Source organism: Tetrao urogallus, assembly GCF_951394365.1.
Source record: "Tetrao urogallus genome assembly, chromosome: 1".
Taxonomy (NCBI): domain Eukaryota; kingdom Metazoa; phylum Chordata; class Aves; order Galliformes; family Phasianidae; genus Tetrao; species Tetrao urogallus.
Window position 1 is genome coordinate 127,610,072 of NC_136813.1, and position 11,169 is coordinate 127,621,240.

Consider the following 11,169-nt stretch of genomic DNA (forward strand, 5'->3'; position numbering starts at 1 on the left):
GCAAAGAGTGAAAGAATTTTCTCCACACGTTGAAGTGTCTCCGTGAGAGGACTCTGCCCTCTGCCGGGACTCCTCACACGGGAAGGACGTGATACGAGACAACCCACTCAGGTTTGAGATGTACGACAGCAGACAACGGAAAACTACAGGACTTCATCGTCTAGGGCTGCCAAGGCCCTCCACGCCCCAACTGTGGGGAGCAACCCACTCCCAACTAAGAAACACAACGGCATCTCTAACCCCACCGCGACACCTCCCCTCCCCGACCCCGCCTCAGCGCGCAGGCGCGGCGGGCGCAGGACTACACTTCCCAGCATGCACGCAGAGCTCCGGGAGGGGTGCGTGGCGCACGGCGGGGCGGTGGCGCCCGCCAGAGGAACGCGGCATGGAGACGGATGAGGCGCAGCCGCGCGCCCATTTGGCCGCGCTGGTGCTGGCACGCGGCGGCAGCAAGGGGATCCCGCTGAAGAACATCAAGCTGCTGGCGGGAGTGCCGCTTATCGGATGGGTGCTGCGCGCCGCCCTCGACGCAGGCGTCTTCCACAGGTGCGCATGCGCTATCGGCCCCCTCGCAGACGGGGGGCTCCCATGGGCCGGAGCGGACGGAGGTGTTCGATCACTTCTGTGGGCTGGCCGGGGGCTGGCCGAGGCGGCCCCTCGGGTTTGTCCAGCGATGGACAAATGTCAAAGGAAAGGGAATAACCGTGTGTGCCGGGAGCCCAGCTTGTGGCGGTGCGTGGAGCCCACTTGGGATATTCTTTGGTGCTATTCTGTGGGCTTTACGCACTTCTACCTGGCTATTACACGTTTCTACGTGGCTGTTGCACGATTCTGCCGTTTGCCAGGACAAAAAAAGAATTGTGCAGACGCGCAGTAATAGATGAAGCTGAAGGCAGCGCACGATGAGGGTGCTCCTGGTGTGCAGCACCCTGGGTGCAACTTCCTGATGTCAAGCTGCTGGACTATGGCAGGGACTTGATTCTCAGGTTTTGTGTTAAAGTGCAGAAATGAGCCCCGGCTGGATTCAGTGCTAAAGTATGCACCATCTACTGTGTCTTCACAGCGGCTGTACTGCTATCTGCTCTGGAAAATCTTTTTTATTCTATTCTAAAAAGTACAACAAGCTTCTTTGACTTCATTTTTTTTATAAAGGAACAGTGTATCGCTTCTAGATTATTGGTAGTTACCTCATGTGAATCCGTACCGCTTCATGACTTACTGTGAATATGATGCACATATGCGTGCTAGGTTTTTCATTTTGCCCATTACACAGCCAAACTGTTGGTTAAGTGGGCAGTGACTGTTTGAATTAGCCAGGCTCAGACAGCTTGTGGAAAAGACTTCCTCTTCATTCATTTACATGGGTTTGACTTGACTTTGTGTCACTGTCAGATACAGTTTGGCTCTGATGATCTCACGATGTCTTTGAATGGAAAAAAATTAGCTAAAGCACCACTTGTTATGTGCAGTGCATTGAAAACGCCAATATTTCTGAGAGAATAAAGGTTTTTATCATAATTTTTGGTTTTGTATGATGCTTTTTTTTTTTTCTTCTTTTTTTTTTTTCTTTTTTTTCCGGTCATAGTAGTGACAGCAGCAACCACCTTACAGGTAGCTTACTCAGGCGGAAGTGTTTACCATCACATAACGCTCAGACTTGGTCCTTCCCTTTGTAAATGTTTACTATCCCTGAACTGTACAATCTTGCCTTACCAGTACTGAAGGTTTCCGGTGCCAAAACTGATGTGTTTGTCACTTGAACATCTCCTTCTCTGCGATTATATGAAGCCTAGTTAATGCACTTTAAAATTCTTGCAGAACAAGCTTGTCTTCTGACAGAGTGGCACTTTTACTTGCTGTTGGCCCTGCTGTTATTCTGAGTAAATTGTTCAAGCTAGTCACTAATTCAGTAATATTTTAGTATGCCTAATATTGTGGCAAGTTGGCATTGAATTTTCTGGTTGCGCATCTGAATTTTACATTGCTTACGCTACATGTATATATGGCAGGTCAGGCACCTCACAGCATTAAACTGAAATGCAACTCAGGCTTGAGGTTTTACAGTGTACATGGTGTATATTATATCCCTGTTCTTGAAAGTGCCATGTTGGACTGATGTACAGTTTTACTTCACAAATACAAGAACTAGTTCCTTTAATTGCCAGCTATAGCATGGGGTATTGTTCAGGTGAGCAGATTGTGTCAGACAAGCCTTTTGCTGGATATTGTTCTTTATATGATCAGTAATTTCTGTTGATGTCTGCCAACAGTGTGTGGGTGTCTACAGATCATGATGAAATTGAGAAAGTTGCGAAGCAGTTTGGTGCTCAAGTTCATCGCCGAAGCCCTGAAGTATCTCAAGACTCCTCTACATCTCTAGAAACTATCAGAGAATTTCTTAATCATCATCATGGTAAATCAGTAATGAGGCATACTGAATTTTTATGTCATAGGCCCAGAGGGGTGATTCACTTACTATTTAGAAAAATAACTAAAGACTATAGTAAATAAAAGATGGAAAGATTTCCTTCTTTTATGGCCTCTGCTCATCCCACGCTTTGGGGTTGTATATATTAAAAATATTCATTGTTTCATAAATGTATGTTTATTTTTCTTCAGAGGTCGATATTGTAGGAAATATCCAAGCAACATCTCCCTGTCTACATCCCAGTGATCTCATAAAAGTAGCAAATCTGATTCAAAAGGAGGGCTTTGATTCTGTTTTCTCTGTTGTAAGACGGCATCAGTTTAGATGGAGCGAGGTAAAAAAAGGAGGTAAGATTTTTCTGTTCGTGGCTGCAGTTAAAATTAGTCAAAAGTTTTATTCAAGGGTTTATTGTTCATACTCAAGACGTTTATATTTGGAAAATGATATCATGAGCATGGGCTGGGTTCCTGGGGAGGTGTGAGATCACTTTTAAGTGTTGCTGTTTTAATATTACTGGTCATTACTCATCAATTCTGTATTAGTTTCTAGAAGTGATAAGATGCTGAAAATGGAAATGTTTTTAACATGTTAACTCAAAACATAACTCCCAGATTTACGTGTTTATGCCTGCTTGGTGGATTTTTGTGATTTTGTAGACATGACACTGAGGTCATGTCTTAACTAGGGAGATGTTTAGTCTTACTGTGCAATAGCTAAAAAGTTGCAAATATGTGATGTGAGATCTTAGTAAAGACAGGATGACAGCCTCCTAGCCTGGAGGCTTAAGATTTGCTTCAGCCTGCTAATTTGTCTGCTGACTTATGTGAAATTGCAAACTGCCTTTGATTCATGAGGACTGAACTCATGGTAATGAGCTCATACAGAAGAATACAACTATTTTTCCTAGAGCAGATATGCCTCTCAGCTACAGTTGCCAAGAGGACTGAAGTCTTTATTTTCAGATAAAGATTGTATCTTTTCATAGCTGTAAGAGTACCTCCTGTGCTTGTACAAAGAACTATTCCCCCCCATTGTCTGTGTTGCTTTTATTTCTGTGATTAAAGCATAAATGTTTGGTGCCTTTTTTCCTCAAAATGCCTAGTTCAGATACTGTCTCATCTGTTTTTTTTTTGTTGTTGTTGCTTTTTTTTTTTTTTTTAAACGAATGTGTTCCTCAAGTATTAACATTATTCTATTGAGATATATAATGCTTCAGATGTATTTTTTTCTGAGTTTACCAAGTGTCATGCTTTAAAGGAAAATGAAACAAGTGAAGCTTGATACTAGAGGTAAATCTCTGCTCTCTCGTTCAGTTTCTGCTGCATTTTTTGCTGGCATTGACAACAGCATGGGATCTTAGGGAATTTTGTTTGTTCAGAGGTGCTGTTTTGTTTATTTGTGAGTGCTAATTGAACAAATTGAAAATAGTTAATGTTATGTGTGTCTCTCAATAGGAAGTATATTGGAGAAGTACCAAAATATTTTCACAGATAAAAATTTCTCTTCCCAAGCTCTTTTATCACTGAAATATTTCAGTGTTGATCCCCTCAGCTCTTGCGTGCTTGGGACATTCTGGTTTCCAGGTGTGCATAGCTGAATGTTTTCTGTGTACCCTCTCTGAAAGCTAAACCCTTCCCTATCAAGTACCAGGAGATAGTAGGACAATCCTCCATATTGTTATCCATAGTTCTGAGAAATAGCAAGAAATCTGGTGATTCTTTGTAAATGAGTGAAAGCCATGAGAGAGATAACGAAAGAAGATGGTGACTGAATTGTGTTCTTAGTTTTTCAACAGAAGGTTTTTAGAGAAAGTTGTTAAGTGATTCTGAATGAGGATTCTGGAAAATTTGCTGGGTTTTTCTTTTTTTTTTTATTTCCATTTCTCTCTGTTAACAGAAAACAAAATGACAGAGCCCCAAAACCTGAATCCAGCAAAGCGGTACCGGCGGCAAGATTGGCCTGGGGAGCTGTATGAAAATGGTTCATTTTATTTTGCTAAGAGGCATTTGATCGAGAAGGGCTACTTGCAGGTTAGTGCTGTTGGTTTTCTTGGCTCTTTATAATAACACATCTTTTAACTCTTGTCACAGAGGGATTTGAATTCAGTGTTGTTTCTGTTTCTTACACAGTCTGCTAACAGCACTTTGGCCTCAGGACAGTTAGCTTATTTCTTGTAACATGACAGGACTGTTTGTAATCAGGGCAGTTCAGAGCAAATATATTTGTACAAACAATATGTTATTTTATATATATTTATATATATATATAAAAGCCTAAAATACTGAGTTTCACATAAGTTTATTGTATGTATGTATCTTATAATTCAGTTTAGTATTACTGAGTGAAAAGCTTACGTTAATGTAGTGCCATGGGCTTCTTACTTGAATCTATGAACTTGTATTCTTGGCCAGTTTACACCCTTTGTCCTATGCCAGTTTCGTGCTGTGATTTAAACAGTCTGTTATCCTCTCCTGATGTTTGCGTACTGGTGTAGTAATACAGAGCCACAAAAATAATCCCTTACCTTTCCCGTGCAAAATAGGTTTGCCATGTTACTGTATGAAAAGACCTACTGAAATCTGTACGTCCTAATAACTATAACGTATATCATCTTTCTTGCAGGCTTCCTTTAGTTGTGGAAGGAAGATACTAACCATTGCTTTTATAAAGTTTCAAATATTTGGTACTGTGTAACAGAGAATATGTCATTGTTGGTGGTTCACTTGCCTTTTAGCTGCTGTGACTACAGTGTAACCAGATATTTTGCTTTCATTACATAGTACTAAATTGTACCATTTTGTAGTTGTATTAACTTGAGCAGAAAATTGTAATGAATTCTACTTTATTTAGGGTGGTAAAATGGCCTACTATGAAATGCGTGCTGAGCACAGTGTGGATATTGATATAGACATTGACTGGCCTATTGCAGAGCAAAGAGTATTGAGGTAAAAGCACTATAATTCCTTTTATTTCTTTAAAATTAGTAATTGTTTCAATGAATGTTCATGTGAATTTGAAGGCTTTTTTTTTTTTTTTTTTAAAGTTTCAATTTAACAAATTATTCAAGATAATTGAAATACTTTATTTTTCCTTTCTTTGTTAAAATCATCTGAATTACCTTGGTATATATTTGCATGTGTTTCTTATTTGTGTAAGTTCAGTCTGGGGAAAAGGAAGACTGTAATCCTCAATATCTCATAGCAATGTAATCTCTGCTTTTTCCAGCTGTCTTGTTAAGCTTACATGGCCTGGAACGTGCTTGGTCATGCACATGAATAAATCATAGAATAGTAGAATCATAGAATCACAAGGTTGGAAAGGACCTACAACATCATCTAGTCCAACTGTCCTCCTATCACCCTTACTATGCATTAAGCTACTAACCCATATCTTGTAGCACCTCATCCAGACACCTCTTGAACAACACCAGGAATGGTGACTCCACTACCTCCCTGAGCAGGCCATTCTAGTGCCTGACCACTCTTTGAGAGATACAGTTTTTCCTTATATCTAATTTAAATCTCCCTTGGTGCAACTTGTGGCCGTTTCCTTGGCCTCTATTTGTTGCCTGGAAGATGAGGCTGACCCCCCTCCCCATCACAACCTCCCTTCAGGAAGCTGTAGAGTGTGAAGAGTGGTCCAAGTAGAAGGTATGGGCTGATTACACCTTGCCTGCTGCCTTTTCTTTGCAGCTACTCTGTATTTCTGTAAGGAAATAGCGGATGGGAATTGAATACGTTTGCTGTACCTTTTTCATCCTTTACTCCATTTTGCTTTTTCCCAACACAAGTGCCATATAGAACATAACCTTTTATGCTAAGTAAGTAAATCTCATTCTGATTTTTCAATGGAAGACATAACTTACTTGTCTTTTGGCTTTTTGTTCTTTTTTTAATTGAAGAGGGAGAATTTAGTTGAAGAGTGAAGATACTAAGGGAAGACCTTAGGGGGAAAAATGAGAATTTTAAAGCCAGTTCTTCTGCCTGGAGTTCACAATTGTATTTGAAATATTTGTTTTCAGAGTGCACAAAAACTTCCATTTGAAAAGATAATTTCTTTGTCTTAGCTTTGGATATTTTGGCAAGGACCCATTAAAAGAAGTGAAGCTCTTGGTTTGCAGTGTTGATGGATGCCTGACAAATGGTCGCATTTATGTCACAGAAGATCACAAGGAAATGGTCTCCTACGATTATAGAGATATTGTTGGTATCAATCTATTAAAGAAAAGGGGAATCCAGGTGAGGATTGTTCTGAAGTGTAAGGCTTTATTTATTGCTGTGATTAATCAGCGCATTACTCTGGTTCAGGTTTGGGACAATCACTGTTCTCAGATTCCTTAGAGGAAAATAAATACATTTTGATAACATGCTCAATCTCATCTGTAGCAGCTATGGTATCTTTTTCTTTTTGTCCTTGAAAAATGTGGGAAGACATTTAGATGATGTTTTGATGGCACCAATCATATTGTGAGCTGTTTAGTCTAGACACACATAAGCTAGCAGTCGCTTCATATCGTTATTTTTTATTTTAACATGATTCTGCTGTAGAAATTGTGTTTTTGCAGTAGCTTTACTAAGCAGGACTATGCTTGTTATCTCTCAGCTATGTAAGAAGAAGAGATACCCAGAAAAATTACTTGGCTCATCCTAGATGACTTTTGTGGCTGAGGAGAAATCAAACCCCCCCAATCACGTCCATCTGCATAGTTGCTTTAACTGTAACTTATGTGGTAACAATTTGATGTAAATGAAAAAACACAAATTATAATGTGGATGCTTTCCTTAGTTATTGATGTAACTTTTTTATTATTGTTGTTGAATTCTGCTGAACAGAGTATTTGCTTGCATTTATGTGAAACTAGCCTTCCTGTTATTGTCTCTGTGTGCACCTGCCTTTGGTGTAGCTTGAAGAATTTAATGAGGTAAGAACTAGATACAGATATGGGCTGCCTTCAGAGGGCCTAGTCTGAGTCCTATTGCGTATAGAGGTAAGCATGGATATGGCAAAGCTAGTTAAACCCCAAGTAGGCCATTGCAGATACATTTTGAAGTCTCTGTTATGGGTTTTTTTCCTGATGTTGTAACAGGTTAGGCAAGACATTCTTTACATATTAAAGTGTAGGTGGTGCTGCCCTGGGGCAGTGGAGTAAAGTAGGTGGCTTTCCAAAACTTCCTTAGTTTTATCTTCTGTGAGGCAAAAGAGAGGAAGCTTGTAATTGTTTTGTTGCCTGTGGATGCCTGTTTCTGTACTTTTACTGACTTGGAATCTGTTATTAAAAACCTCCTGGGCTTTGTGTTTCATTTACTTTATTTCTAGTGTATGATGCTAGCACAGTCTTACTCTGTGCACCAATCCCATTCATTCTGTACTTAAAATCAATGCCAAATACTTGCTAGCGTTTAATAGCAATTAGGGATGATAAGCTTGTCCACAACTTGGAGACAAAATGTGGAGAGATTGTGTAGTAGATCTTCAAAAATCTTGCTGCAGTCGTCTCCTGTTTTTAGCCTACCCTATGTATTGTTTCTAAATTTCATATTTGAATTTAAATCTCAAGAGATTCATATGCCACACCACTTCAATCTGTTTAGTGGTCTCTTGGTATTCTCAAGTCCTTATGTAGCTAAAACGGTAATGTTGTTACGTAGAGGAATCAGGAAAAGTACTTCAAAAGTTTGCTTCCACAGATATTTCAGAAACTGTTTCAGAACTGTTTCAGAAACTGTTGGTACTTTTATACCCTACTTCGCCTTAGATCAGATGCTACTGCATTAAACAGTGAGCATTGCGCTGTGATATCCAGTATTTTATTTGGTACATGGTGCATATAAAAAGACAAAGGTAAACTTCGTTTTTGGGGAAACTCAGGGAAACCTACAGAATGATTTTTTTGCTTTCCCAAAGTACTTCGTAACTCAAGACTGTAATATGGTTTTTTTTGGACACAAATCACTTCTGTTCTGAGTTCTGAATGAGGAAACGAGTCATGCAAAACTCTTCTGATACCTGATTATGTTTCCAAGAACAACACTTGTACTCTTTTCGCCATATATCAACTTACTGGTCTTTTTTCTTTGTATGTAGGTTTTATTCTAACTTGACTTAATTCAATAGGTTCGACTCATCTCTGAAAGAGATTGTTCAAAATCCCTGTCAGCCATGCAGCTGGGATGTGTAGCAGAAGTTAATGCAACAAATAAACTACGAGTCCTGGAGGACTGGCAAAAAGACATTGGTTTGAGCTGGAAAGAAGTTGCTTATTTAGGTTAGTTTCTCTCTTTAAAACACTTTGGCCTCTGCTGTTACACTGAATTTAGTGAGATTAAAGCGCAAGCAATAACACATTATCACCAAAAGCAGATGCATATTTTAAGTCTTACTCGGGTACAATCTAAATATTAAATGCAATGGTGAATCATTGTTGAATTTTGTAAGAGTGATATATTACTTAAGTTTATAATGTGATTTAGAAAAGCTTTTCGTATTGCGGAAGTGTACATTTATAGTATACAATTCTGAATTGATTGTAATTCATTTCACAGAATCACAGAATGCCCAGGGTTGGAAGAGACCTCAAGGATCATGAATCTCCAACCCCCCTGCCAGATACAGGGCCACCAACCTCCACATTTAATACTCGATTATACTATTTAATACTAGATTTCAGATTAGTATCATACAGGTTATACTCTGAATTAGAAACAAATCACGCAGAATTAAAACTGAAAGCTATGTGATCCCATACAAAACTGTATTTCAGCGGCAGCTTAGTGGTAGAGTCCTGGAGGTGCTTGCTTAGTTGCTCAAACAATTTTACTCTTATGAAAAGTACATACTCTTGCTTGAATATTATGTGTAAAGTATGATCAGTGTTGACATTTATCACTGGGATTTTCTAAAAATATGTACTTAAGGGCTTTTGAGCTTCTCAGATAAAAAATGTGGCAAAAATAGAAATTCTAATAACTAGATTAATATTTAAACAGCAAAATCAATATTTTTTTCTCCGTTTTTCTCCTCTGTGGTATTTTTCTTACATATCTGTCACTTTTTTCAATAGGAAATGAAGAATCTGATGTGGAATGCCTGAAGAAAGCTGGCATGAGTGGTGTGCCCGCTGATGCTTGTGCACTGGCTCAGAAGGCTGCTGGTTACATTTGTAAAAGCAGTGGAGGCTGCGGTGCTGTCCGGGAGTTTGCAGAGCACATATTCCTCTTGTTAGAAAAAGTGAACTCTGCAAGAAAGCAAATGGAAGAAGTGAATTCAACAGGAGAGAATACAGGGGGAAAATGACAACAGCAGAAATGGAAATAAAGAACTAATGAAAAAAACAATAGCATAGATGTTTTCTGTTTTTCCACTACTCCCTTTCCTAATATGGTTTTAAACTGTATTAGAGTTATAAAATGTTTCCCTCTAATTTAAGGTTCCACTTTAAGTGCTGACATTCATGATTGTATTTATGATTATTTTAAAAGCTATTTAAGTGCAATTGAAGAAATACTACAAAAATAGTGTCCTCTAAACCTACTCTTAATCATTAAATTTGTTCTACAAGAATGATGTGTCTTTATTTTATAATCCAGATATATGCAGGGAATAAAGATTTTTTTCGTGATTTGTGGATTTGTAATTGAGACTCTTAAAAATTTTGTTCTGTAAGTTGTGGTCATTTTATGTACATTTCCTCTATCAAATGTCAGTATGATATTGTACTTACATGCTAGCTTTTCTTGAGATGCATGTTTCTCCAGTAGGGAAGAGTTCTAGCATATGCTGAAGCATATCCTGTATTTTAAAAAGTGGAGTTAGTGTAAAACTAGTTAATGTTAGTTAAGAAAAGTATTAAAGCATGTGTTCAATTTAAGCTGATATACAACTAAGTGGCATTTGGAATTATGCCTCTTACCTTTGAATCTGGTTATATGGGGTTTTATTTCAGTGCTTAAATGAACAAAACCAAATGCCCCAAATTTGAAACTAAATCTCCTATTAACCTTTGAAATCTTTCCTTGGAAAAGTAATTGCTGTGGAAAAAAAAATCATAGTTGATGTTTTTGGGTTCATATAAACTACATTCATTATATTCAGCATATACATGAATATACACACAATGAATATACATTCATTATATTTAGCATGTTAATTTAAAGTTGGTGTGTATACATTTGTATTTATGTAAAATACAAATTTTACTGGGTTTTGATGTGGAGAACTCAGTGATCTGTAAACATCTGTACACCTGACATTGAAAATACACATCGGTTTTCAATCCTTGTATTACTAATGAGTCGGGCTCAGCCTTGGGTTAGGCTGAAAAATAATAAAAAACAAATAAAATCATGGCCATATAGGCAATTCTTGTTGAGATGAGTAATAATAGTTAATCATTTTATTTTATGTTTCTCAACATAAGATTTCCTGTACCTCTTTCCAAAATAAGATCCACTAATTTCCTGCTTTTTGTTGATGAACTTTGTGTTTACCTTGTGTCCCTTTCTAAAGCAAAATTTTAAATTGAAAAATCTTTTACTAGCTGTAGCAGTAAGGTAGGTAGGTGAATAGTTGAAAAGTGAATTAGTTGCACTATTGCCCTCTTCAGTTATCACTTAAATAATTCCTTTCATTGAGTTTTAGGGCTCTGTACTAGATAAATACCATGGATAGCAATAGCACAATATTTTGGACGGAACTATGAACTTGGTACAGGTCGATGAGTCATTTTACTCACATAAACAATG

The 11,169-nt window shown here is 38.2% G+C and overlaps 1 protein-coding gene across 1 annotated transcript; it reads left to right on the forward strand.

The window, feature by feature from the left end:
- Positions 1-385: 385 nt before the first annotated feature.
- CMAS (cytidine monophosphate N-acetylneuraminic acid synthetase) lies at positions 386-9,770 on the forward strand (the record flags this gene model as incomplete). The annotated part of the gene is given in 9 exon segments (XM_079550759.1): positions 386-546; positions 2,271-2,413; positions 2,620-2,775; positions 4,325-4,458; positions 5,279-5,373; positions 6,495-6,666; positions 8,543-8,693; positions 9,489-9,706; positions 9,708-9,770. Coding segments are annotated over 9 exon segments (1,293 nt in total).
- Between the last annotated feature and the right edge of the window lie 1,399 nt (positions 9,771-11,169).